The 25,928-nt window shown below is 47.1% G+C and overlaps 11 protein-coding genes across 13 annotated transcripts; 4 read left to right on the top strand and 7 right to left on the bottom strand.

The window, feature by feature from the left end:
* Positions 1 to 802: 802 nt before the first annotated feature.
* On the top strand, positions 803 to 3,307 carry E1B28_002570 (uncharacterized protein; the record flags this gene model as incomplete). Its single annotated transcript, XM_043159496.1, has 4 exons — positions 803 to 1,153; positions 1,216 to 1,889; positions 1,964 to 2,529; positions 2,583 to 3,307. 4 exons carry the CDS (start codon positions 803 to 805, stop codon positions 3,305 to 3,307), a joined length of 2,316 nt encoding a protein of 771 aa, XP_043003099.1.
* A 373-nt stretch (positions 3,308 to 3,680) lies between these two features.
* E1B28_002569 (uncharacterized protein) lies at positions 3,681 to 5,572 on the top strand (the record flags this gene model as incomplete). Its single annotated transcript, XM_043159495.1, has 3 exons — positions 3,681 to 4,032; positions 4,080 to 5,317; positions 5,369 to 5,572. The coding sequence occupies 3 exons, from the start codon at positions 3,681 to 3,683 to the stop codon at positions 5,570 to 5,572; spliced, it is 1,794 nt and encodes a 597-aa protein (XP_043003098.1).
* A 385-nt stretch (positions 5,573 to 5,957) lies between these two features.
* On the top strand, positions 5,958 to 7,423 carry E1B28_002568 (uncharacterized protein). The gene is made up of 2 exons (XM_043159494.1): positions 5,958 to 6,526; positions 6,591 to 7,423. Exons 1-2 carry the CDS (start codon positions 6,161 to 6,163, stop codon positions 7,308 to 7,310), a joined length of 1,086 nt encoding a protein of 361 aa, XP_043003097.1. The 5' UTR covers positions 5,958 to 6,160; the 3' UTR covers positions 7,311 to 7,423.
* On the bottom strand, positions 7,424 to 9,739 carry E1B28_002567 (uncharacterized protein). Its single transcript, XM_043159493.1, has 10 exons — positions 9,609 to 9,739; positions 9,503 to 9,549; positions 9,290 to 9,445; positions 8,941 to 9,243; positions 8,842 to 8,880; positions 8,707 to 8,779; positions 8,637 to 8,642; positions 8,506 to 8,567; positions 8,353 to 8,453; positions 7,424 to 8,298 (listed from the first exon to the last, which is right to left on the bottom strand). Exons 1-10 carry the CDS (start codon positions 9,663 to 9,665, stop codon positions 7,697 to 7,699), a joined length of 1,446 nt encoding a protein of 481 aa, XP_043003096.1. The 5' UTR covers positions 9,666 to 9,739; the 3' UTR covers positions 7,424 to 7,696.
* Positions 9,740 to 9,812: 73 nt separating this feature from the next.
* E1B28_002566 (uncharacterized protein) lies at positions 9,813 to 11,850 on the bottom strand (the record flags this gene model as incomplete). Its single annotated transcript, XM_043159492.1, has 10 exons — positions 9,813 to 10,040; positions 10,100 to 10,213; positions 10,274 to 10,560; positions 10,615 to 10,788; positions 10,852 to 10,863; positions 10,920 to 11,073; positions 11,130 to 11,253; positions 11,317 to 11,430; positions 11,499 to 11,556; positions 11,611 to 11,850. The coding sequence occupies 10 exons, from the start codon at positions 11,848 to 11,850 to the stop codon at positions 9,896 to 9,898; spliced, it is 1,422 nt and encodes a 473-aa protein (XP_043003095.1). The 3' UTR covers positions 9,813 to 9,895.
* Positions 11,851 to 13,459: 1,609 nt separating this feature from the next.
* On the top strand, positions 13,460 to 16,118 carry E1B28_002565 (uncharacterized protein). 2 transcript variants are annotated; one of them, XM_043160714.1, is made up of 11 exons: positions 13,460 to 13,519; positions 13,607 to 13,869; positions 13,933 to 14,296; positions 14,355 to 14,412; positions 14,472 to 14,585; positions 14,642 to 14,765; positions 14,823 to 14,979; positions 15,042 to 15,278; positions 15,334 to 15,611; positions 15,691 to 15,807; positions 15,868 to 16,118. In XM_043160714.1, exons 3-11 carry the CDS (start codon positions 14,030 to 14,032, stop codon positions 16,046 to 16,048), a joined length of 1,533 nt encoding a protein of 510 aa, XP_043003093.1. In that variant the 5' UTR covers positions 13,460 to 13,519; positions 13,607 to 13,869; positions 13,933 to 14,029; the 3' UTR covers positions 16,049 to 16,118. The 2 variants fall into 2 exon arrangements, with proteins under 2 accessions (XP_043003093.1, XP_043003094.1); XM_043160715.1 differs by having other exon boundaries at positions 13,460 to 13,869; positions 15,334 to 15,807.
* Positions 16,119 to 16,850: 732 nt separating this feature from the next.
* On the bottom strand, positions 16,851 to 17,804 carry E1B28_002564 (uncharacterized protein; the record flags this gene model as incomplete). The annotated part of the gene is made up of 4 exons (XM_043159491.1): positions 16,851 to 17,028; positions 17,084 to 17,379; positions 17,445 to 17,551; positions 17,606 to 17,804. The coding sequence occupies 4 exons, from the start codon at positions 17,802 to 17,804 to the stop codon at positions 16,851 to 16,853; spliced, it is 780 nt and encodes a 259-aa protein (XP_043003092.1).
* A 207-nt stretch (positions 17,805 to 18,011) lies between these two features.
* On the bottom strand, positions 18,012 to 19,807 carry E1B28_002563 (uncharacterized protein; the record flags this gene model as incomplete). Its single annotated transcript, XM_043159490.1, has 10 exons — positions 19,690 to 19,807; positions 19,607 to 19,621; positions 19,272 to 19,556; positions 19,128 to 19,211; positions 19,058 to 19,064; positions 18,813 to 19,000; positions 18,674 to 18,753; positions 18,596 to 18,617; positions 18,424 to 18,539; positions 18,012 to 18,368 (listed from the first exon to the last, which is right to left on the bottom strand). Exons 1-10 carry the CDS (start codon positions 19,787 to 19,789, stop codon positions 18,012 to 18,014), a joined length of 1,254 nt encoding a protein of 417 aa, XP_043003091.1. The 5' UTR covers positions 19,790 to 19,807.
* A 3,027-nt stretch (positions 19,808 to 22,834) lies between these two features.
* E1B28_002562 (uncharacterized protein) lies at positions 22,835 to 23,591 on the bottom strand. 2 transcript variants are annotated; one of them, XM_043159489.1, is made up of 3 exons: positions 23,415 to 23,591; positions 23,142 to 23,353; positions 22,835 to 23,077 (listed from the first exon to the last, which is right to left on the bottom strand). In XM_043159489.1, the coding sequence occupies exons 2-3, from the start codon at positions 23,346 to 23,348 to the stop codon at positions 22,901 to 22,903; spliced, it is 384 nt and encodes a 127-aa protein (XP_043003090.1). In that variant the 5' UTR covers positions 23,349 to 23,353; positions 23,415 to 23,591; the 3' UTR covers positions 22,835 to 22,900. The 2 variants fall into 2 exon arrangements, with proteins under 2 accessions (XP_043003090.1, XP_043003089.1); XM_043159488.1 differs by having other exon boundaries at positions 23,142 to 23,591.
* A 645-nt stretch (positions 23,592 to 24,236) lies between these two features.
* On the bottom strand, positions 24,237 to 24,701 carry E1B28_002561 (uncharacterized protein; the record flags this gene model as incomplete). Its single annotated transcript, XM_043159487.1, has 4 exons — positions 24,237 to 24,275; positions 24,337 to 24,506; positions 24,564 to 24,583; positions 24,637 to 24,701. 4 exons carry the CDS (start codon positions 24,699 to 24,701, stop codon positions 24,237 to 24,239), a joined length of 294 nt encoding a protein of 97 aa, XP_043003088.1.
* Positions 24,702 to 25,219: 518 nt separating this feature from the next.
* Positions 25,220 to 25,736, bottom strand: E1B28_002560 (uncharacterized protein; the record flags this gene model as incomplete). Its single annotated transcript, XM_043159486.1, has 2 exons — positions 25,220 to 25,431; positions 25,490 to 25,736. The coding sequence occupies 2 exons, from the start codon at positions 25,734 to 25,736 to the stop codon at positions 25,220 to 25,222; spliced, it is 459 nt and encodes a 152-aa protein (XP_043003087.1).
* Between the last annotated feature and the right edge of the window lie 192 nt (positions 25,737 to 25,928).

Here is a 25,928-nt window from a genome sequence, read left to right as displayed (position 1 = left end):
ACAATAGTACCAATGCTGTCGGAGTTGATCTGGGATTGCATTAGGAAAGGAAAGCTTTTTTCATTAGACCGGTTGGTTTCGAGAGACAATAACGCCAGCATGAGCTCACTAAGAGAGGGCTTGCGACCAGAGGCGTTTCACCAAGACATTGTATGCTCCTTGGTGACACGTGCCAGGAAGTAAGATAGATAGATCGACCATTCCGCTACAAATTAAAGGCTCCACTTGAACGGACTATGGACGTACAGTTTGAGAGCCAAGCATGAATGCATCACGATTGGTTGTCAAAGGAGCAATCAACCTCCAATACCGACTAAGCCCGAAGTCCGTAACTCTGTTCGTCAGCTTCCTTTCCAGACATGATAACTTGATGGTACCCGTCACTCCGAAAAATGATACCTCATCTCGTCACCGTCAACTCTTCGACAACTGAATGAACGAAGAGTTCAGGGCAAAGGGCAATATGATTGACGGGGATCTATTGAGTTCCTGACACTAGAGGAATGATAAGCGCTAGGAATAAGTAAGGTGACGGCCCGGGCTGACAATGACCTTCGTGGAGCGAAATTGCAAAACGGGGGACTCCTTTTCACCGTCTCCATTCTACTCCCGTCAACTATCTACAGATTCCCCATATCCCAGCCCAGCACTTCATCCTCCGTTTCTTGGATTACTACTGACCTTAAAGGCTATCTTCTACATCTTAGTTCGATCGAACAGTTTTCAGTTTTGAGGTTCTACCACATAGTGCGATCTCCTTCACCCATTTCGCCCCCGAATTTCATAGTTCAACTCCCTTGCGATGGGAAACACGGCTTCGCAACAGATTTCTAATCAAAATTCCTTAAAGAGGTTCAGTTCGCCTCGCCATCCCAGACATCAGTCTGTCAGCCGGGGCTCCCAGGGCTCCCATCCAACCACCAGCTCACCCGGCGTAGATCCGACAAGTGTATCGAGAGAGAGAGATTCTTCGGAGGCTAAGCATAGTAGAGATTCAAGGAGAGATACAACGAAGGAGAGAGATGGAAAACACTACGTTCATCGCTCACTGCGCGTGAAAAAGAAATCCCTCGAGCTCCCCGACCTCGCACCGCTTTCCTTGAATCCATATCAGCCTACCAATCAAACGAGCAGTAGAACAAGTTCGACATCTGTGAGCGCTGCCTAATTGTGATTGATCCTGTGTAATACTGATTTCTTCATGATCACTCGCAGTTCTCAAAGTCACCTTCCATTCCAATCCCTGGACAACAAGAGTCTCATCGACACAGATCCGTCAACGCGGTCGATTTTTACCAGCCGCCGCCGCCCCAATTAGTCCAACCGACCTATCGAGACGCTGCCCGTAAGACTGGCCATCAGCAATCGGTTCAACCTACAGCACCACATGTTCCTCATCCGTCACTTCCTCCCTTCCTCCAGCCTTCAATCACACACACATCCGGACTGCTGACTCCGTACGCGTCGACAAGCTCCTTCAGAGAGTCTTCAAGTTCGCCCGGCGGAGATTCTAGTTCGATTGCTACCCCCGCTCAATCATCGTTCGATGACCATGCAGGAGATATTACTATCACAGCTGATATATCCGAGGCTGTCGTGGAATCTTCTCAATTCAATCCACTCACAGTAAATTCCTCCATTCCCTTGGGAATAACCAAAGTCGAAGAGGATACTGTTCTACCTCTTCCATTGCCCCCGGTTTCCGTCATAGCCGACCTCGTCGGTTCTACACAGTCTCAAACTGACGGAGGGAAGAGACGAGAAAGCTCCGATGGCGGCGACACGGAAGATATCATGGTCAAGATATCATGGCATGGCGGTGGTAATGAGGTGTTTTTGGCCCGTCAAGGTGATGAGAAATATATGAACAAGATGAAAATGGAACGCGAGTACGTCACCGTCTTTCACCGTCTTTTAATGGATCACAGATCATCCACATGAACTCACATCTTCTATCTTACAGAGGTTCCTCAAACACTTTTAGCACTGCTCTCTATCTCGCTCACGGAACTCATCATATCCGCTTCTTCGTGGATGAACAGTGGAGAGTTGCCGACGATTTGCCGGCTACTGTCGATGATCTCGGAGGCCTCGCAAATTATGTTGCGGTTGGGCCCGGATTTGCGGATAAGACCTTGCCCGGCTCTCCTTTACCTACCTCCCCGCCCATGTCTACGGCAACTTCGGTGATACTTTTAAATACACCTAAATCTGGTACAGCACACAAGGTGGAACCACATACACCTCCGCGGAATCTAATATCAACCGGTTACTCTTTCTGGGATCAACCGGACGACGACGATGAGGACCCTCAAGTAGAACCGGTGACTACTTCACCACCAGGCCAGCTGCGGACTAAAATGGCTGGTTCAACCCCTACTGGCCTGATGCGACTTACCACGACAAATACCTACGTTCCGAAATGGACGAATGAGATTCCGTTGGAGCTCATAGAGGCGGCAGCACAAGAGGAGGCCTTCCTGGCGCATCAACAGGTACAGCAAGCACATTACTACAATAAAGGAAGAGGTATGTTCTTCACACCTCACCTTGACTCCGATTGATCAATCTATTGCACTCAGGTTACCCACGAACCCAAAATGGGTTCATGCCTCTTCCCAACATCCCACCCGCCCCCCGCCTTCCAAGGATTCTCGAAAAGCTAATCCTCAATCAACAACAAATCGTCAGGAACACTGTTACATCCGCAAGCGCGGCAGGTCCACTAGCCGGTGCCAGCTTAGCCTCCCCAGGTGGTATCACAAACCGGATTGGAGGGATACCCACTCAAAATAGAGAACGGGAGAGTAGAGACCGGGTGAGATCACCGATACGTGATCGCGAACGCGACCGGGAAAGGATTGGAGGTGTCGACCGGAGGCGAGAACGGGATAAACGGAGTCTCGGTATGACAACTACCACTCCAATCGAGGAGAAAGAGTTCGACCTTAGTAGCTCTAGAGACAGGGAAGAGCGGCTCTTACCTGTCACAACGGCTAGTGGAACAGATATTACTGGGACTCCAGAGAAGCCATCATTACCACCTTCCCGTGATAGCCCGAGAGAAGGTCGACCGATGAGTCCTCCATCGCGAGGCGAGAGGCCTGACCAGTTTGGGACAGGGAGGCATCCGGCGGTGGTTGACAATCGAACGATCGCAGATGATTCATCTGTTTTGCCTGTTCCTTCGCACGTCGTCATACACCATCTCTGCACCTCTGCCATCAAGAACGGAGTTCTGGGGGTGGGTGCGACGACGCGGTACAAGAAAAAGTACATGTCAAGTGTTTATTACAAACCGACTTAGTGAACTCCAGAAGTGTGGAGGAGGTTGTATCTATTGCCGTCAATATGACTGGTGGAGGCGCGGAAGGGGCTTAAGGATACCTTGGAGATGCGGTGACTACAGTCGCTTATCTGGATTCCATGGCTCAATTTCGAGAACGGTCACTGAGGCGGGTTTTTGTTAGGTTAATTGCTTCATTTGTTTTGTTGTCGTGTGCGCGAATATTCCCTTAGATATTTGTCCTCCACCCTGACGATGCGGCGCTGTATTTTTAGTAAGTCTTAAGTAGGTAAAGTTAATATTTTTGTTTACTGTAACCATGTAAGTAGGCGTAGCTAACCATGGTCTTGACTGCCCGTGGGTCTGACGCGCGCGTTGACTCTTTTATCCCACGATGCGCCTTCGACTCGAATCATCTCCTCCCCTTCCTCATGTCAAAGTTTGGATATCCTCTTCACAGTCTCAAAACAAGCTCAGCGTTCACTCCTCTCAAAACAAACCACGGCCACAATCCATCCTAGACTTGAAAAAAAAAATATGTACTACGATCAAACCGCTCTCTGAAACAGGCGCCGGCGCGAATGATATTATTTTGGAGTTGGATGGGTTTGAGCTGCTTGATAATTTTCCGGTGGACGAACTGATTAGAGAAGGGGATATCATTCTGATTGGAGCAAGGGAAGGCGTTGCGACAAGCACTTCACAATCGTGCCCTGAAATTGGCAAGAAGAGAAAGTTTAACCTGAGTGAGTCTCTCTTTTCTTTTTTTATTAAATACTGAATCTGAACACAGACCCGTCTCAAGCTTCTCATTCTGAACGTACCAAAAAGCGACAAAAACGCGTATCTTTTTCACCCTTCTCATCAGAGTCCTCATCCGATTCATCGTCTTCATCTGAGTCCTCATCAGATTCTTCATCCTCTGAATCCGAGTCAGACTCTTCCTCGGAATCTTCTTCGTCCTCGGAAAGTGACTCCGAGAGCTCAGAATCAGACACGTCGTCGGCTAGTTCAACCACAAGTCCACCCTCAAAGGTTCCTACCAAACCGAAACTTCCATCGCAGAAACTCCTCAACGGGAAGTTTCAGAAAGAAGATGTCTCCCGGACGCATGTCACTCCAGGACAAGGCTCTGCTCAGACACGGAAACGAAATCTGCGACGAAGGTTGAAGCAGCAATATGACGCCCCGGCTGCTTGTGGTGAAGAGCTTCTGCCGCCTTTACAGACCCCAAAAGGACTTTCGGAAGCGAATCAAGCACCTCTAGGCTCAAGAGAGTTCGTTTCGACCCTAAACCCCTCCAAGAACAAACAAGTTGCCTCTGTAAATCATGAAGAAACAAGGATAGGACCTGACCGAGTTGATCCTGCCTCTACCACACCCAATCTCGACGCTTCTCGAAACGCAGAACTCAATCTCTCCATGTTTTCCCTTGGTAACAAGAACAAAAAGAAGGGATTTAAAAAGCAGGCACTGAGTTTCCCAAAAGTGATGGGGAAGATCGTGTTTTCCGCCGCCAAGCACAATGAGCAGTTGCCTCAGACACCACAGCTACTCAACGCTCGGGATTCAGGAATGAATCAGGAGACACAGGACCCGGTGCTTCCATACTTGTCGGAACCTGTTCCACAGGCGAGGCCGAGATTGATATCGCCTAGTGAGAAACAAGCGCTCGGACTACTGCCCAGAAATGTCTGGGTAAGTTCAGTCAATGTCGAAGAGGGACTAGCAAAGGCGAAAAGGAAGAAGAAGAAACAAAGTCCCCAAGTTACCGAGGGAATTGATAGCTATCGCGCACATGGGGGCGGATACGTTAGCTGTCAACGGGAGGAAGAGGAGGTTGTTGATACCTTAAATTACGGAGACAGTGTAGAGAAACCTGTACCAGTCTTGGATGGAGAACACGATGAAGACGAGGCAAAATCGAAACTTCTTTGGTCGATTGCTGAACGGTCGTTCGATTCACTACCAACCATAACCGTGCAGGATAAAGAAGTAGTGGTTCATACAGGTGTCGTTGTTGGTTGGAAGGTCAGATTTTCTCCATTCTCAACTAACATTCCTTGCTAACTAGCTATATAGGCTTTGGCGTTAAACCCTATTACCTACTCCCCGGACATTCTTCTCCATCTGGCTACCGTGCTCTCGACCTCCTCGATTAGCTTTTCAATTCGGAAGATTGTGCGACCAGGATGGGAGGAATACGTGGAGGAAGAGGCTCAAGAGGAGGAGATCGAATGGGATCGAGTTGTGAGCGATGGATGGAGGATTGTCAAGCCAAAGTGAACCATATACGCTGGCCGATTCACCCGGGATTTCCGAGCTTTAGAATTCGTCTCTCGCCCGACGCCGACTGAGTCGAGATGGCCGGTTGTAAGGATGGGATGCGGCTGGGCATTGTAATCGGGTGTTGGCAGCTCTGTCACGTCCAGTGCCGCACAGACGATGCTCTACTATCCATTATGATGATACTGTAACAGATATAAACGTGTTATAGTGGGGACGACCAAAGGTCATCATTCCTTTTCCCGGAACTCCGATATATAAATTTGCTTGAAAACAATGCCGGTAACTTGAGTCGAGATGCGGAAAGCAATATGAGGCGATGATCTATGATTTCCGTCAACTTTGCTGTACTCGTCTTACTTACATCTGGACCTTCTCCTTGTACTTCCATCTCATTCCAGTATAGGCAATAATAATCCAAAATTGCGACGGATAGATGTAGAGATCTGATTGCAATGACTCAAACTTCTTTCGGTCAGATTCTGTCGTTTTCATTCTACCATATCTGCACCGCCGCAGCATCTCTTATAAGACTCTACTGAACGGATAGAGCACAAAATCACAAACATACCGGGCCATTTGACGGACATGCCTGTCTACACCCTTCACACGTTCAGACCTCTCCTCAAAAAGTTGGTCGAAACACCCGAATATTTCACTGCAGTCGATTTGAAGATAGCTTTAAACCATCTCTTTTCGCCCGAGTGTCTTGCACCAGAACATATCGGTGCCTTTCTAACGGCCCTCCATATCCACCGAGTGGAACGAAGACCGGAATCACTGGCTATTGCTGCGAGTGTTTTGCGAGAACGAGCTCTGAAGGCAATCGTCGTGAACGGTGAAAACGATTTCGTGGTAGACATAGTTGGAACCGGAGGAGATGGATACAATCTGTTCAACGTCAGCACAACTGCTGGGGTTGTTGCTGCAGGTGCTGGCGCGCGTGTTATAAAAGTAAGTATGTCTCAAAAAGAAAAAGTTTTTCTCATTACTTTGTGGACTAACAAGTTTCTGATAGCACGGAAGTAAAGCATCTACATCTTCTTCAGGTTCTGCGGATCTTCTTCAAGCTTTAGGATGCGCCTTCGAGCCACCGCCTGAACTCTCTGCCACACCGCCTGAAGCAACCCCGATACCACCAATTCCTTTTTCATTCATCCTCGCACCACATTATCATCCCTCACTTGCAGCCCTAGCATCATTCCGCAAAAATCTACCCTTCCGAACGATGTTCAACGTCCTAGGCCCCCTCATCAACCCTGCGTTTCCGCAAGGTATGGTGTTAGGAGTTGCCGAACCTGAGCTCGGAAGACGGTTCGCAGAGTCCTTAAAGGAAGGCGGCGTAATGCGTGGTCTCGTCGTTTGTGGATACGAACGACTGGACGAAATAAGTTGTGCTGGCCCAACATACGCGTGGGAGCTCATAGACGGTCAGATAACCGAACAAACGCTTACCCCAGACCTATTTGGATTGGATTCACATCCACTCGTATCCGTTGTTGGGGGGAATCCAGTTCAGAATGCGGAGACGTTCCGGCGAGTGTTGAATTCGGGCAAAAATATACCGAAGGATGTCAAACCTGTCCTGGACTTCATCTTAATAAATGCGTCCGCATTGTTGGTCGTAGCTGGGTTGGCCAGCGACTACAAAGAAGGCGTCAAGTTGGCGTTGGAGAGTGTAGTCGAAGGCAAAGCTTGGCAAGCTTTCGAAACGTTCCGGAAGCATTCGGTCAGCTAAATTCGACTTTGGCCAACAGGGTGTCGGCCGTGACTTGGGGCATCGTTTCTTTAATTAATCCTAACTTATTGAGCCTATGCAAAGAGCATAGGGATAGAAATACGGTTTTACCCAGTCTGAGTAGTAGAGATAGGCATGTAGATACATGGAACAAATACAATTTATACACAAGTCCAAAAATTGCAACCAGAAATGAGGTGAGAAGACTCAGTGAAGAAACACCTCACTTGGCCCAAATGAAAGTGGTCCGAAACAAAGAACAGGTTACAATGGTGTCCATATGTGAATTCCAAGATGGAGTCAATGCAGAGAATCCATGTCATCCGAAGCAGTAGGGAGAAGGTCTACTGTAGTCCCAAAGAAAAGAGAAACGGTCCATCCCGCCCTCATCCTTGTACGCCCGTCGTACCCCAATCAAACCCGCTCAACCCCCTAGACATCCTCGAACCAGAGCCATCTGGCATACTTCCATTCAGTGGCAGGTTCCCCCCTCCCGGTGATCTGGAACCTGATCTAGGTGTAGGTTTTCTCCCCATCTGCCCAAACTCCCCCGCTAAATCATACACCGACATCTTATTCGGTGTCGTTGGTAAAGATCCGCCGTTCATAGAAATCGGCATCGGCAAAGTCATGCTAGGAACGGTCATGGGCATCGCCATGTGCATCGACCCTCCGTTCATGACCATCAACGGATTCGAGTGAACTCTCTTGCGTTTTGTTATGGGTGCTTTGGTACCGTTGGGGTCCAAAAGCATCTGCAAAGCCCACAAGGTCATAAACGCATCATTTCCGGCGTTATTCAACTGTACCGGTGGCAGCATGAGCGGCGACCTTCGCCCGTCTGGCGACGGGTTGAGTGTAAATGTGCGGAGAAGGTTCTCGAGGGAAAGAGTTGAACCTGCTTGTCGAACGACTTGACGGTGGCCCTGAGAAAACAACTTGCGTTCAAAAACTGCGGTGTCAATCGTGTAGATGTTGTGTGGGAGCTCTGCGAGATTTCATTAAATCTTCGTGGCGCGAATGAGACCAAATTAGAACATACTAATCTTCATTTCTTCGAGACGGGCTATATCGCCGCTAATTCCATGCCCAACAAGTACAAGATTATTAGCGAGGGTGTCGGAGTCCGGGCTCGCGAAGCTGCTATTGAAGATGTTGGCCAAAATGTCCAAATGAATAATCGGGCGACTCTCACCTGATGATAGTTTCTATTACTGACGGTAGCTTGGTTTTCGAGACTGCTTGGCTTTCTCCGAACTACATGGATGAGAGAAGTAGGATTAGATCCTCATAGAGCCTCATGTATGCCCTGTCTCAAAAACCTACCGCATACTGAGTGTAAAACCGTGCGCCATCACTCAAGTTCAAAGACATGTGCGACAAGGAAGAGACTCACATGCCAGGGATACGTAGGAGAGTGTTTATTCACGATCTTGTTCACATGTTCTGAAACGATGTAGTGTCCTTTCCTGTCGATCATCGGCGGTCAGAGACCGTCCACGTGGGCTTGTAGAGAGATGATGATGCCCACCTGTAGTTTTCGTCTGGTATAGGCGGCCAATGACCCACACTGCAAAAAACGAAACGACAGTCAGACAAAACTGAACCGGAAACACGACGCGAGACTTGCGCATCCAAATGTCCGCATCTAACAGCTGCATATCCCCACTCCAAGATTGTCCTGTCATTCCTCTCGTTCCATTCAAAGTCGATAGCTAGAAATGTGTGTTCTCTGCTCTCCCATAGTTCTCTGATCACTTTCGGCTCTCCTGCTTTAATTCGCTGCTTTCTCGCTGAGACAACGGCAGCAGGAAGCGCATTGTACAACTTTCGATAGGTCATATAGTCGTGCACGTGTCGAAGTTGTCGTTGAGAGGCTTCAAAGGGTACAATTTGTTGGATGTTAGCAGCTTCCGGCAACGTCTCTCCAAAGCTGCCATGTCATGAGAAAGCCGTATTTTACCAACCTCAGGACATACCGAGTCTTTATCATCTTCAGAAATGCCCCGACCGAGGTAGGCCTTGTCACAATGTGAGCCTTTCCCGTAACAACATCCGTTACCACAATGACCGGCCATGAAAACGCCAAAAAGGCTTCGAAGGACGAAAACAGATGTCCCCAAGATTTCTCATACCTTCCACGCAAGTATTCTTAGCATCCAAAAATCGTATACAGGCCATTCAGTCCTTACCAAGGAACGTTGTGAAGCTGGAAGTGGCCTACGTAGGCAGAATATACCTGGGGTTTAATTACAATGAGATGTCAATCTTGGACACTGATTGAAAAGCCATGCTCACCGAATGAAGATCATATTCCCACCCTTTGGGATCGACCAGCGAGAAATCCGTCGACATACCTTCAAGTTGACGACGAAGATGCCACGTACAAGGTGAAGATGAACGGTCGAGTGAAAGACGCGAAAAACGCTTACACGTAATTTCCCGAATAGCATGGGCATTATATGGTGCTGTCGGCAATGACAAATTAAAGCCTCGGTAAGTCCGACGTCACGAGTCTACTTTCTTTTCAAAAAGGAAGGGAAACTACCTAAAATGGACATATACTTTTTGTCTACGTCCGTATGTTAAAGCTGTTGGACTCTAAGTCTATGCGAATGGTTAATGATTCTACGAGCAACCAAGGTGCCCCCAATTGCAAGAGCCGATAGGAATATTGCCCACAGGTATCCCGAGAGCAAATGTCTAGAAACTGACAGGGAGAATATCGTGCTATATGGAGACTCATTTAAGTACCCCGAAACGCGACGGAAACATGAAAGAATACTCACCTAGTAATAATGGGGCCAAAAGCTCTGGATATGCATATGAAGAGCTGTAGCAACCCGTTCGCGGAACCGATGACCGAAGGAGGTGTGTAATTTTTAACTAACAGCATGTTCACTCTGAGTGCGTGTTAGTCGCGTTAAGACCGACATACGATTGAAACGTTTTTTTTTACTCACAGATAGGGCCAGATCCCAACTTTTGACGTGGCCAAGACCACTGCGATCCCCGTCCATAGTGATGCATCATACCCGGAACTACTCGTTTTCCCCACCAATGGGTCATATACCCGTCGCGCTAAGATATTTAAAGCTGGTAAGGCAAGAAAAACCAGCGGCCACACGTTAACGCAGGCATAATATATTTTTGCGTGGTCGAAGCGGCGTAAGAGAACCGGGAGAATAAGGAATTGAGAAATGGCACCGACAAATCCAGCAAATCCGAGGGAGTAGCCAATTTGTTGAACCTAGAAAAATAAGCTGTCAAGTGCGCCGAATCACGAATGTGTCTGTGCACTTACCGAAAGGCCTAATCCTCCTTGTAAAACGGGAGAATAACAGAACAAGACGAATACCACTTCGAACGAGACGGTGAGGAAGCTCAGACTGAAGGCGGATGCGCAGATTGTGCGGAATATTGGAATCGACAAAAGAAGTTTTGTGGTGGTTCCGAAGGTCGGTTTACTCTCAGCTCCCTGCAATAGGTCGGAATATTAATATGAGCGTGACCCTGAAGAAACGTTGGGTTTCAATGACACCTTTTCGACAGTCTATGACCAAACATGATCAAGACATGAAAACGTGCTGCGCAAAAACCGAGGCTCACCTCTTGAAGAAAGAAATACGTCAGTAAGAAGCCTCCAAAATTGATGGCGGCAACCATAAGGCATGGTAAAAAGTACTGATACTCTTCAAATATCCCGTGCCGGTATTTCTCTGGCAACACATCTGGATCTGAAGCAAAACCACCAATGAGCGGGCTAAAAAGGAACATTCAATATCTCTGGCTATAAAGCAACAGTTTGGAATCACGTACCCCACGATAGAACCAATTGGCCACCACACCGTAAAAAGTGAGAACGCGAAGGCCTCGTTTGAAGCGTCTGTTATATCACATAAGACAGTGGGGATAATCGACACGTTCCCAGAGAACATTCCAGCTTTACGAGACAAACAGATTAACAAAGATGGAAGTCCGCACCAAAAGCAGGTCCTGGACATACCCAATGCTCTAGCTGCGAGCATCGCCGGAAAACTCGAAGAAACGCCAAAAAGTAACGTTGCGATTGTCAGTCCGAAAACGCCGGAGAGTATCACAGGTTTGCGCCCAATCCTGTCTGCGAAACAAAACACGTGTAGCAACTCAGAAGTGAGCGCTTACGGGGGAAAGCACACGGAAATTTACCAGAGAGAGAAGCCCACGGATATATCGCAAGGAGCTGAGCGAGTGCAAATGCGCTCTCCTGGAGAACCAGCCACTAGTGAGGGAAAAGCTGAGTGCCGACGGGGAAGCGTACCACTAATCCACTGTACAGTCCTATCTTCGACGGATCTTCAGAAACGTTGAGGTCGGCCAGGAACTGATTGATGTAGGGGAATATTTGCGTAAAGTTTAGGGGGTCCACGAGCCTCAGATAGCACAGAATAAACAGTTGCAGCGCAAACGAGGTGGAGGACTTCTTTCTAATCTGCCCATTTTGAAGAAGTGGTTGTTGTTCATCGTCACAGGTCGCGGCGGGCAATCGTGGAGTCGACATGCCTTTAACCTGCGTGGAGCCAACCAGTAAGTTACCTGAGGGACTGATGTTTTATATGAAATTGGATCCCTATTTGGTGGCATGTTGTGTACTTACGCATCGAGCCATTGTTTTGCCTCTGAATGAGCCTTTGAGCGTCCTCGACTCTACAGGTGATAATTCAACTCTGATTAAAAAGTCCCGACCTCGTGGTGTCCCTAAATACTGCGAATGGATAATGGGAGTAAAAACACGATGCAGCACATAAGCAGAACAGAAAGGGTAGACTGAAGTCCTTTCGAGTAGCGACATATCTGCGGAGGATACTCCCCACTGGCGTTAGGGTATCGTTTGTACACGAGCATCGAACCCGCAAATAAGCACTGATAGAGGGATTCGAGGAAAGTTGTGCATGGAGTAAGGGTTTCTATAATTTGCTGGATAGATTGTCCGATGTCCGAGTCTGTTATAGATAGTCATGAGCTACTTAGATCGAGAAGTACTTGACATGAACGCACATATAAGAATACAAAATACAAGTACTTCCAGAAGGAGTGCATCAGAATACAAGGAAGTCGCACATAACATGAAGGGTTGAACGTTGAACATCTGGGGTCGGGGAGTATACCGCTGTCTCTCGAGGGATGATCGATGAATGATTGAAGAGGTTGTACACCTTCAAACGTAATTGAATTAAGTTGACCCCCTAGCTTCAATTGAAACACGATGCAGCCTCTGAATCGACTCGCATTCCAGGGTCAAGTACGGTCTAAATCAGAAGCTTTCAACGGAATAACGGAAGACTTCCCATACCGGTATGTAACACGAGCGTCGGATCATAATATATCTGCAAAGGAGAAACAAGAACGAGGTGAAGAGGATCGTCACTTGACGGTGGTCCTTCGCACTCTGGAGGACTCTGCGGGTCGTGCATCCATCATGATCATTCACTATTTATGTGCATGCGAATATGAGTTGTTGACCAGATTCCCATGTTCTTAAAGAAGACTCCGACATCTGTTGGATTTCATTCCCCGAAAACACGAGTCAGATGACGCGCATTGCAACGAGAGGGTCTTGACTACAGCCTTCTCCTTCCCAAGGATCTTAGGAGGGGTTACGCATAGGAGAACAGCATGTGATCTTGAGGTATCTTCACATTGAGTCAAAATTTGGTATAGATAAAGGCCTAGGGAATATCGAAGAAAGTGCGCTTCCTGTGTTGGCAGGTCATGGGAGCCGTCCGCAAATTAAACTTACACCGCCAATAGCTGAATAGATAGCCGACATATGTGCTACTTTATATAATCACCATCTGTCTCCAGATATGTTCACGATATGTAGAGTCACATGACAATGCCCTAATTACTTAGCACAAATGTTTCCAGTGGTCCTCCTGCCCTACTCTTGCATACATTGACCTTTGGTAGGTAAAATGTCTCATTTGGACCCATTTCCATCGCGGGAGGAACACAGGACGCCAGAATTCCCTTTGCTGGATTGTGTTACAGCATGGTTACGGCATGGTCAATATATGTTCACGATATATTGAGTTTATGGGATATATATAAAGTAGCACATATCTGTACGACATGGGCCAGTTTTGGTAGTGTACACGTGATCGTGTACACAAATTGCTGTGCTTGCCCCACTCGACGTTGGCTCAACGCTCTTGCAACGCTCACTACTTGTAAGTTGCGGATACCTCAATTATAGGGAGGTATTAGCTTATTTTCCTTGATTTCCTGCCCCGCTGACCAGGCCGTGGACCCATCAGCTTTTTACCTTGTACCGTTGCGGAAATGATTCTGAACAGACGCTATCGGTACCCACACTCAACTTGCCGAAGGTCGAAGCGTTGTTCAGCTGCCTCCTCGGTTTCGCTCGCATTCCCATCGGCCGCGCAAAAAAACCTCATTAGTTCTTTTGTTACTATACAAAACTAGCTAACTGAGCTCAACCACCTTCGAGAGCTCGCTTGGGGTTGAGTGATACACGTGAAACGGCTCAGGGATGTCACAACCGAAACAAAATAAGCCCGTAAGCCCAAGCTTCACCAGATCTTTCTCGAATTTTCGCTTATGCCGCAACTCGGACCGTGAGTCAAAGTGGGGCTTGGTGGGGCTATAAATTCAAATCTCACACCGAACACGGATCTTCAGGTGCCCGTCTCCCTCTTGATCCAGGTTGTCCTTGTCTTATGGTCGCTGGAAGAGTCCAGTCTATTTCTCAAGACGAATCTCTTCCTCTTCTCCATGATCATCGACGTGATGTTGAGCACACGACCCGTCCGTTGACGACGTCGTCGGCGACACCCCTCCCAAAAGCCCAACTTACTACTCTCTGCATTATCCGACTCGTCGATCCTATCGCTTACTGCCAGATTTTCCCTTATATCAACGAGTTTATCAGCTACCTCAATATCGCAGATGAGCCTTCGCAAATCGGTTTCTACAGTGGGCTAGTGGTGCGTAGGTTCTTTTATCGCTTGCTGGAGGATATCACTGAATTCGTTCACCTACAAGGAATCTAGCTTTGCTATTGCCCAGCTATGCTCTATTTACCAATGGACAAAGCTTTCAAGTATGCCATCTCACTTTTGACCCAGTCGACCAAAACCTGAGTTCACCGGTAATGCTTAGATACCGTTGGACGCCGTCCAGTTATCATGTTTGGTACTCTGGGTGTCGCAATTGCGACCGTTTATTTTGGAATTTCGCGTTCTTTGACGGAAATCATCCTCTCTCGATGTTTAGGTCAGATTGGCGTTGATTCCTTTCCCTTCGATTAAGCAAGACTGAATTGGGTCTAGCTGGAATTTTTGCAGGGACCATTGCCGTTATTCACTCCGTGTTGGCGGAAATTACTGATTCTACGAACCAAAGTTTGGCTTTCCCGATATATGGGCTGTTCTGGCCCTTGGGTTCGATTCTGGGGTTCGTTGCTCCAATTTCTGATCCTGACCTCTGATCTGATCGCGTGCTGTCCAATAGCCCTTTGATGGGTGGGTCTCTCTCGAATCCAGCCGCCAAATACCCTCAGTACTTCGCAAACACAATCTTCAGCATACATCCTTACCTACTGCCATGTATAGTCGCTGGGTCGCTGTCATTTGGTGCGGTGATACTCTGTTGGTTTTGCTTGAAAGAGGTACGTGTCATTGTCTACACGTTGTACATGTTTTGCCACTAATTTTAGTCGCCCTAATTCAGACATTGCCACCCAAGCGACCGCCCTCTATACACAAAGTCGACGTAATGTATGACGAAGGGAATGAACAAGTCGATGATTATCGAGAGTCAATGGGTGCCAAAGACTTATTGTCCATTTCTAGGATCCGTGCTTTGAGCCTTAGTAGCTTTGCTCTCAGTTTCAACGGAACGGCGTTTGATGTGTTGTTTGTTCTCTTCTGCTATTCACCCATTAAGGGCGGCGGCCTAGGATTTTCGGTAAGCAGCCCCAACGTTTAGTTTCCGGCTACCACTTATTTATTACATCCGACAGGCATCCCAGATTGGTTTCAGCCTTGCGACGGCCGGCACATCTTCGGCTCTCATCCAGCTGTTTTTCATGCCCTCGGTCCTACGGCGATACAAACTCGTTGATATTTACAATGTTTGTATCGCCTTTTGGCCCATCGTTTTCGCTATCCTCCCAGTTCTCAACCTGATCGCTCGTTCCGGATCTAACCATGGTGAACTAGATGCCCAGTCGACTTCTTTATTGTGGTTAGGAATCATAACAACTCTGGCTCTCTCTAGGGTTGCGTGCTTGGCTTATTCGTGCGTTTTTGTTTCTTTTTGTTCCTTTTACTACTTTCAATCTTGAGGACGAGCTTGAACTGAAGATGCATCCAATTAGTGTCAACATGATCCTAGTCAAAGAGGCTGCTCCTAATGCTATGGACCTCGCCACTCTTAATGGTCTCGTTCAATGCTTTATGTGTCTGTCCCGTGCCATCAGCCCTGCCGTAGTTGGGTTCGTACCCCTATCGTTCATTTGCTTCTCCCCCATATGCTGACTCGCCTCTGTTTCCAGCGCCATCTTTTCAATATCAGTAGAATACAATCTCCTTGGCGGTTACTTCTGGTCGCTGTTCATGGTGATATGCTGTCTTGTAGGATGTGTGATGGGTAAAGGGATATCAGTAGGTGCTGACCTGCAAGAGAACCAAAAGCACGAACCCAGCACTCGGAGCATGTATGGTGCGTTTGAATAAACCATAAGGGTATTTTAGACCTCTATAACGGCACTGTACATATCGGAGAGGAATAAAAGGCAATTTTACGGTTCATGGAGTTTGAGTTTACTAGACGTCGTCGGACACTACATAAACAAGGACGTTCAGATCAATATGGATCCCTAGCCTCTGGAACATATCACGGATTTGAGTATAAGGCGGACGGTCGATATCCAACTTTCAGTCGTATGTCAACAAGCTAGTTGAAGGAACTAACTTTCACTCTTTGAGAGGACGGACCGCACTCCATCCTTCACGCTGATGAAACAGAAGCGGAATCACATTTGAACTATCCACTTGCAGGAAGGCTTCTTACTAGAGGGCAACAGCGGCGTATTGAGCCTCCTATTCCCGCCGACTGGCTTGGCGGCAAACAACACCGGCGTACTTAACGTAGGCACGTCTGTCGCGGCGTAGTACGTATCCTAGTACAGGCATAACTTAGAAGGGTCTAAAGAATAATCTAGACGATAGATCACTTCAAATTTCAGCAGCTGTAGTACCAGCCTTTGAATGGATAGAGATTTGGATACCACCGAAATATTGAGAGACAAGTTAGACTCCAGTGACTCCGACACCGGTTCTTAGCTTCTCAAACTCACGGAATCAGCGAACGCCAAATTGCAGACTAGATTGCAAAATATGATGATTTGCTGATAATATACGGATCCACAATCATCACCAGCACCATAGGTATAAAAAAAGAATAGCGAAGGGCGAAGGGCGAGCAAAACACGACCGAGCTTAGCGGTTAGTATGTAGTTATTAAAACCAAGTTCCTTTAAAGCTTATACCCTGTCTTGGAAGTAGTAGGTTCTCCTTTTGAATACAGTTCCTCCAAAACAGCCTTATGCTTCTTATACGCATCCTTCCTCCGGATCTTCAAAGTTGGCGTCATTGCACCTTCCTCAATCGTGAATGGGTCTACCGTGAGATGAATCCTCCTAATCATTTCAAAGCTGAAAGGAAAATTTATGTGAGTGACAAGCCGCTCCTGGAATACAACGAACATACCCCTTTAGACCGTTCTTCTGAGCTTCATTCCCCAACAAGTCCAAGATCTTCTCATTGACACGTTGGTCTTTACATACTTTCTCCAAAGCCTCCAAGTCAGTTGGCATTATCTTCGTGCCTATGACGGATTCCACTGCGTCTGATAAGTAGATGGGATCTGCCACTACGACGGCGAGGAGATACGATTGGAGGGGATCGCCATGTACGTAGAGTTGTGCAACTGCGGGCGAAGCGCTGTACGTGTTTTCTAACTTCTCAAGAGCGACATACTCTCCTTGCGCCAGCTTCATGATGTTCTGCGTGACGTTCCAATATCATTAGGCCAAGTACCAAAAGCTATCAATCCATTGCTTCGACATACCTTAACTCTATCAATGATCTTGAACCTTCCATTCCCATCAAGAGTGGCAACATCCCCAGTATGGGACCACCCTTCTTCATCGATTGTTTCGCGGGTGTTCTTTTCATCTAGTGCAACAGAGGATCAATTTACAGTGATATCTCACTGAACAGAACACAAACCCTTATAGTATCCTGTGATACATTGAGGTCCTCGAACGCATAATTCACCTCGAGGGAATGGTTTGTCTTCGGAAGTGTAGTTCATGCTGGGCACATCTACTAGTTTGACTTCAGCAATAGCCTGTGGAGGGCCAACCGTTCCACTCGATGTTGAATCTCCGGTCCAAGTCTTGCAGATAACGGCGGCATTTTCGGTCATGCCGTACCTACATGCGGATCCTTTAAAGGCGCGAGATAGACCTTGCTCAGAAGTTGCACTTACCCTGTTAGAGGAAAGTGAGCAATATATATCTGAGGACATAGGGGGGGAACACCAGCGCACCTTCTATCACGTCACAAACTAGTGCAATCTTAAGGAAATCGAGCACGTTTGGGTTGATCGGTGCAGATCCCGACACCACCATCATTATGTTTCCTCCAAGGGCGGCACGAACCTACGCTGTATAGTGTTAGTGTTCATAACCAACAGAACGTCTTCACATGCCTTTCGGAACACGAGTCTGTCCCACAACGGATGTGTAATGTCTCCCGTTCTCTTCAATCTCTCCAACTTGGCGGCCACGGCCTTCTTGAAGAGGAGGCCCTTTAATCCAGGTGCATTCCCGGCTGCATTTGCAGCTTGATATATTCTGTTCAACACTCTGGGGACCGATGGGAAAAGGTGTGGCCCCAGAATTTGACAGTCTTCCAAAAGTCGAAGTGGGTCGCCAGTGAAATATCCAACTTTTCCGCCGCACGCAAGCATCCCTAGTTCAACGGTGCGCTTGAAGTGCAAGAGATAAAGATCGATTCCATAGTGGTAAGGTAGGGGTACTGACCCCATAGATGTGTGCCAAGGGCAGGTATGAAATCAGGCATCCTTCATCGGGAACTTCCAATCCGTGGAGGTGGGCGGTTACACCAATGGCAAGATTCCGATGGGTGATGAGTGCACCTGAAATGAAATGTCATTCATCAAGACCGCAGAAGAAATGATACGAAACATGATACCCTTTGGCATACCCGTTGTTCCCTGTAGCAAACGAAGTCAGAAGAGAAGTCCTTCCGAGTTTGGACGGATCGACTTACGGATGTGTAAGATATCGAGACCAATTGATCAGGGCGAGGGGGTATGGGGTCAATAAGTCGAGCTTTGCCGAGAGCCTCCACTAAATATGAACGTCTATCAGTGTTATAACTGGTGTAACTGTCGGTTAGTGGCACTTACATTCCCTGAGTTCCATCAATTTAACGCCTTGAGACAGGCCCCATTCGACCGCGATGCGTTTGGCCTCTTCGGATAAGTTGTCTATTGACACTATCATCTTGAGCATAGGCACTTTAGGTTTGAGTTTCAGAAGGGTAGGAATATGATCAGAGGTAGTGAACAAGACGCTGATATGTGCGTGATCAATCCTGGAATAATTGGTCCCCGTCAAAACATGCTAAACAGGGGACAAAACACCGACTCACATATATTCTGGGTAAAGAAAGCGCCTTTAATGTGGGTAATGTATGGAATATGAATGTGTAAAACGCGCACCGACAACGTCTTTCCCCAAAGTATCATATATGCTCACACCAACTTTTGCGTATGCGTGGAGAGCAAGGTCTATCATCTGCCACTCTAATGGTAACTCGAAATGTCAGAGAGGAGATGGATGGTAAATATTTGAACAACGCGCACCGGGCCTGTTCTGGGACCAAATTCCAACGGTCTCATATTCACCACCACCCAAGTCACCATTCTTGAACAGTGAATATAGTGCACTGCCAATAGCTCGACGACGGTCATCAACACTTCCCCAGCTTTCCCAGACGAAATGGTTTGCAAATTTGAGCGGATTGGCGGAGATCTGTGGGCGGTGTCCTAACATGGGCTGGTTTCGCCCAACTGTTAACCCGTTTTCGAATATTTCGGTGACCGTTGAGAAGGTGAGAGGTGCATCCTTCGATACCAGTCCCCATATCGCTAGATAACCATTCAGGAAGTCTTCGAGGTTGTATACGACAGCGACAAACCGTTTCGGTAATGACCTAGGAGAAAAATAGAGAAGGATGAGTTAACCTAAATGAAATGATGATGATCAAAGAATGACACCAACCTGTTTGGCCTGGCTTTTTTGTACCGGGAACCTCTACAGATTGCTTGTCGAAAGGTGCGTCGTTGGGAAAGGGCACGATTCGATTTTTGACGAGGGGCATGGTGGTTGTAATGAGAGAGCCAAGTTCACCATGAGCCCGGAAGCCGGAGGATAATTACATGTGAATCCTTTTCGGACGGCGGCCCGAAATATCACCGGGTTACTTTTAATTAGATAATCCCGCAATTTGAATTTGAAGTCACTCGGAAACCCCGGAAACCCGGCTTATCCGATTTTCCGGGTTGGTCTTGCCCAACACTGCACAAATTTTATTCAAACACATGGAACAACGTGCGCCCTACTGTAAATTCCGCTGAACAGCACTAAATTTTCGATTTGTAACTTGAGTAATTGATACAGAGGCAGTTTCACGTTGGGGGCCCAGTTTCTGGTCATAAATAAACTGCTTAGCAACTTGACCAGCGAAAGCGTTGCAATCTCGACTCGGAGACAGCGAGGATTATGCGGTCGTGGTTGTCGGTGTCGTCGCCAGTTTCTGTGTTCCACAGCAAGTCATATTGCATGGTGAGGGACGAGCAATTGACCTTTTACTATCGAGGGCTAGTGTTGTGCGGGCTCGGGCTCAGGCTTTGAAGGGCTCAAGGCTCGGGCTTGCAGTTTGGAAAGCCCAAGCCTTAGGCCTGAGCCCGGGCTTCTAATATGTAATCAATGTACATCTTTTTCGGGACTGGCAGGTTACCAAAATGGTCCATTACACCGAAGTATTAATGGCCGGCTCTGAATTTAATATAAATAATTCACATGACCGTAAATTTGCCGTAAATATATGCCGGCTGCTGGCCCCACTGTTGCCGATTACTTCCAAACAGCTTTCTTTGCCAAATTCTGGCACTAAGTTCAACAGACACAAAGGAAGGTGGCTCTGGGTTCATAGAATGTACTAAAAATTTGATATTTTTACAGCCATACTTCTTTTAAAAATTTGTACAGTAAGCCTGGGCCCAGGCCCAAGCCGTGGGCTTAGTGCCCGGAGCTTGGGCTCAGGGCTTGGGCTTGAGAATTTACAGGCCCAAGCCCGGGCTTCAGGCCAAGCCCGAGCCCACACATCACTATCGAGGGCCCAAATGAATATTCCGCTATCTTATCTTGCTGGACAGTGCACCACAGCATTAGAGAGAGGGTGGTATGAATACCCCGATCGCAGGTACGATTCGAGAGACGTGCCGACTCGAATATAGAGGATTTTATATTTATAACAATCAATTCAGTCACGAATTACCTGCCAGCATCTCTAGATCCCCCAGCTTGGCAGACTAATAACCAATAATGCTCACATATCCAACAGACCATGTAAGGATATTATAATGTTTCCCTGTAATACAGTCCTGCCAATGTTATAATGAATGGCCGGGACTACAGAGCTCAATAGCCATTATAATGATACCTCTGCCAATTATACTAAACCTTTTACTAGGCTATTCATTTCTGTACGCATTAAAATGTACTTGCCTACTACCTGCCTTAAATCCTAACAGGTACAGCATTGTGTACACATTATAATATCATTTATAAGCCTGTGCATTGGGAGAAACCGTCAGTCAACGGCATTATAATGCATACACGGTGCTGCACACATAACAATTGATTTGGAGAACCAGGCACAAAATAATGATTTATCATCCCGACAGACTACAGTAGTACCTCTGCAATAGTATGTTTTTCCGTTGATGATCTGTTATAAAATTTTAAAGATTATAGCGAATCAATCGCCGGTAGTCAGCAAAATAAAGTAGCCAACCTCTTTAAAATACCTCATAGGACTCACAGTTTCAAATCTATCCCGCCCACTGAAAGGCAATACCCCGATCTCAAAATCTCACTGTTCCTCAATTCACGAGTATATGAAAGGTATACAGTAGTGAGGAAAATACCCAAGGGAGCATGATCAATGATCCTGAGGGTGGGAGAATGCTTGGAGCGGCAGCAGATGTACACCGAACATGTGGAAACATATCCACTTTTGGTAGGTGTTCCTGAAGTCAAAACAAGAGCAAATTGAACAAAAAGAAAACAAAAATTCCCGAGTATGCTTATCATTCCCCGGGGGTTCAGTTTTCATATAATCTTGACCCTAGATGCTTGTAGACTAAGTAACTAAATTCTGGAGTCTTTGGGTGCTGAAATGAAAAAGTAAGAATGGCCATTTTGGAGTAGAAAGCCACTTGCCTTGCACACTGCAAGGTAGACTATCATTCGAGATTCAGCAAGTCATAACTTATTCACAGGCTATGAGGGAAGCTCTGAAATCTGTGTGATGATGAGTTTCCAGTCCTCTGGAGGTGTTTTTAGAAGTGCAGCATGTATTGCTCTCATACAAGGTATATATGTGTGGCAGTGTCAGGGTTTTCCGACATGGTTGACAGTGAGTGTAGGATAAATACATGTATATACTGTGGAATGCGGGTATTGGTGGCATGGCCCACTAGTGATACTGTTATAGTCTTGATTCTGGCCACTAAGTAGTAACTGTATGCTCACCATAATAACAAAAGGCAGAAGGGATGGATGAGTGCAAGTACTGGCCAGTCGTGACATTATTGATGGCGGTGCGCATCACAAGCGCATCACCGACACATCACCAAGTCACCGACCATATCAAATATATTTGTAATCGATCGGCAATAACGGAAATGGGTGCCGCCTGGCCATTCAGTATTTTTGACGTGTCTTTTGATTTTTTAGCCAGTTGGGCACTAGTCTCCCATTACAATGGATACAAGTTCCTGTAACCTTGGCTATTTATGGGACTGTGGCAGGGGAATATTAATGACAACAGGCCGCTTTATCCATTCTAATGCAGGTAGGATGAGGGGTCAGGTTGGATGCGTACAGTAATGGCTGTAGTGGGTTGTGTTCATTATAACGTTGAGGCTACCAGTGAAATACTACGTATACCATTATAATTGATACAGGCATGCTGTAACACATGCAACTCATTATAATACCTTGTGCACTGTATTACAGCATATCATTATAATACTCTTACATGGTCTCCTCACATATCATGTACATTCATTACAGTAGTTCGTATGGAATTCAACCATTTGGAATAAGGAAAGCCAACTGAGTCTCTTTCGCTCATTCATTTGCTGGAGAGATCTGTAAAGTCGTGCTGTCAAGGTTTCATCCCACGGATGAAGAGGTATCGGAGTCATCTGATGACTTTGGGATCGATGGCGAGGACAACGAAATAGTCATATGTAAATCTCTGGGCGATCATCGATGGCAACTGGATCTTTGTGAGTTCCGATATCATGTCTCCAAGTTCTGATATTGGCGTGGCTTCGCTTGGTAGCTCGTCAGGATCAATTTCCTGCCCCGGTTTGCACTACAGTCAATGGTAAGATGGGCGGTTCAAACGTGACGTGCCTGTCAAAAAGTAGTGGGCTAACCTTGTAGACCGAAGTCCTCCAAAATACATCTGTTTCTGACGACGACCCCTCCCGGAGAGTGGTTTCACATCCCTTGTAGTGTAAGTAGTCGACTGTATCCTCGTCGTCAATAGTCGGCCAACGGTACAGGTATGATAAGCATGTTGGTGCCAGGACATTCAACACTTTGTGGAGAGTGACGGCCCCCAGACTCCCAGAGGCATTCATCTCCGCTGAAAAGGGGAATACGTGCAACGCTTTAAACGTCTTCTCAGATCTGGGGATGCACCATACCATGGTTTGAAACCTTCGCTTCGCACAAGATGGGGGTGTGGAATAGGCTGAGGAGATCGCCAAGGTACCAACATTGTCTGCATATGGTGGCATTGTTGGGCAATCTGTAGTTGGTGTATTGTTTTTTGAAGCGACTTTGGAAAAATAACTAGAGTGCCTGGCACAAAACAAGTGGCACGACTGTGTGTGCTTGTTTACAGTGTTGTTCACCGCAATGAAAGCGAGCATCACAAGGTAAATAAATAATCATGTTCGGCGCAATCGGGAGAAAGAGAGTAAATAATTCGTTCGTCCTTTAAAACAAAAAAATATTTGTCGATGCGTTGAAGTGTACAGTATGGACGGTGCTGGGATATAAAATTTCAGCGGTCCGCGCCTACAGTGTCACTGTATCTAATACTTATAGGTGAGGGCGAGAAAGGGGTGGTTCCCAACCACCGTAAAGACGTCAGTTCGTCTCCGCCCGAGGTGCCAACCCCTGGTTGGTGAGTATTGCAGAAGTCCTTGCTGTGTGTTTGTCCACTGCGCCAGTCATGAGGCTTCCGGAGACGAAGGGTTGTAAATGGCAAAATAGCGGATATGAATGCATTGGCAGCTGAAGTGGTTGTCCAATGGGGCTTATGGGACGTCCCACCTGGGATGCTCGATCGAACCTCTTCGCCTATCTCTTAGTTCCCCCGACAGCTCATTCAGTCACAGTTGCACCAGTCACCCAACATCGGCGAATCATCGTATGCAGTACGCCAACGAGTCCTCTCTGCCCATGGGTATTTCTCACTTTCTCGTCGCTTCATCAATGAGTTTCACGATATTGAACATAAACTATACGCAGGCGGTATATCCATGGCCAAGGATGTTGTCCTAGAACACACATTGAACATAATCAGCACTCGAGGAGGGGCAGTTCCCGAGTGTAACTCACTCGTCGCTCACATCCCTGCCTGCTATAACATTCAATTCCGCACTGTCTGACTCGATGGCTCCGGATCACCAAGCGGAAGATCGAGCGTGCCCAAAAGTACCATGTTATTCGTATATCTATAACTCCCAAACCTGCCATATATCCTGATCCCACTAGTGGTGGCACTGTATCTACCACAACAGAAATCTATGTCAGTAGCATGTCCACAGAAAAAGCTCCAAGTTCACCTCTTGGTAGAACTGAACTCCTAGGAACAATCACACCGATTAAACCGTCCTCCAGCTAGACAGATATATCCACGAATGATGTAGCCAGAGACATCGCGGGTCATCGTAATATGCCTCTGAATAAACGGCAGCAGCCATTCGAGCGGATCCTACGACAAGCTATGTCGGGATTGGGCACGCTGTCATTCGAGTCAGAGCGGATGGTGACACTAAGAAAACCTGTGGAGAGGAGCCTAAGTATGGGTGATTGCCGCTTAAGATAATCTGTGAATTGTGAGGTAGATAAAAGTTCCAGCGTCAAGATAAGTAGCTACCTCATGAAGATCCTAGACGCCTGCTTTGTGCTCTTTAATGGCGGCCACTGAGTGCTTTCATCGACATATCCACTGTTCTGGATATCTGGTCTCGATTCAGATCATATAGGTCGTCTTCGTTAACATCGTCGAGATATTGGGGTATCCGTGAAATAGTTGTAGCCCGGGTCTTCTCCCAATCTCACCCAGTGACCTTGTTGTTTCCGGCAAGTTTGACATCTTGTCGTACCACCTCCATTCGCTTTGGAAACAAATTCCTCCCGAGCTGTTCCCAGAGCCACTCTTCTAATCTGTCTTCCACTTCCATACGGGCTGCCCCAAAGATCTCGGTTAAACCATCATCTAGCTGCTGCTACCTTGAACTCCGTAAGCAAAGTCAAGGTGATATGAGGGGATTGAATTCTCCATGTACATCAACACTATTGGGTGATAGAATATGAAGCGATGACGTTTGTGGTTCAAGAAGTGGGAAATAAAAGGTGGGATCAAATACGACGCCGCAGATGATCGACGTCCGAGGCCATGAAGAGCGGCGCATTGGTCGTCGGTATAATCTAAAGGGGAAAAAAAAAGTTGGCACATATAGTAATCAGGTAAGGGCATAGAACCTACCCCAAGGAACTGTGATGAACGCAGCCGTGATTGTTTGGTTGAAGTGGAGGGACGCGCGTGCTTGAAGACCTGGTGTCTGAGATGTTGTTATTGAACCATCCTGACAGAGAGAGATTGGCCGGCCTCCAGGGTCTACTGTGGGTAATCCTTCGGCCACCTTCAAGAATGGTTGAAAGCTCCTTGGTAGATGGCCGGAAAGAGAGAAGCGGTCTACGGGTTCGAGAAGAATGTGAGTTTCGCCTTGCATTCAATATTTTAAGCCGCTCGTTTGCCACGCAATTTCTCGTATACGGTCCCACAAGATCGTCCCGATCCGTCATCCACTGGAACAGGTAACATATCCACGTATCGTCTGGTCTCGCGGGTTATGTATGGGCTTGAAAGTTGAATCGGAACAGTCGTGGCCTGCGGAAGTCTTCAGCTTTGTCCTCGATGATAG

Source organism: Marasmius oreades, chromosome 10, assembly GCF_018924745.1.
Source record: "Marasmius oreades isolate 03SP1 chromosome 10, whole genome shotgun sequence".
Taxonomy (NCBI): Eukaryota; Fungi; Basidiomycota; class Agaricomycetes; order Agaricales; family Marasmiaceae; genus Marasmius; species Marasmius oreades.
Note: the sequence above shows the minus strand (reverse complement) of the source record. Positions and strands in the feature narration are given on the sequence as shown.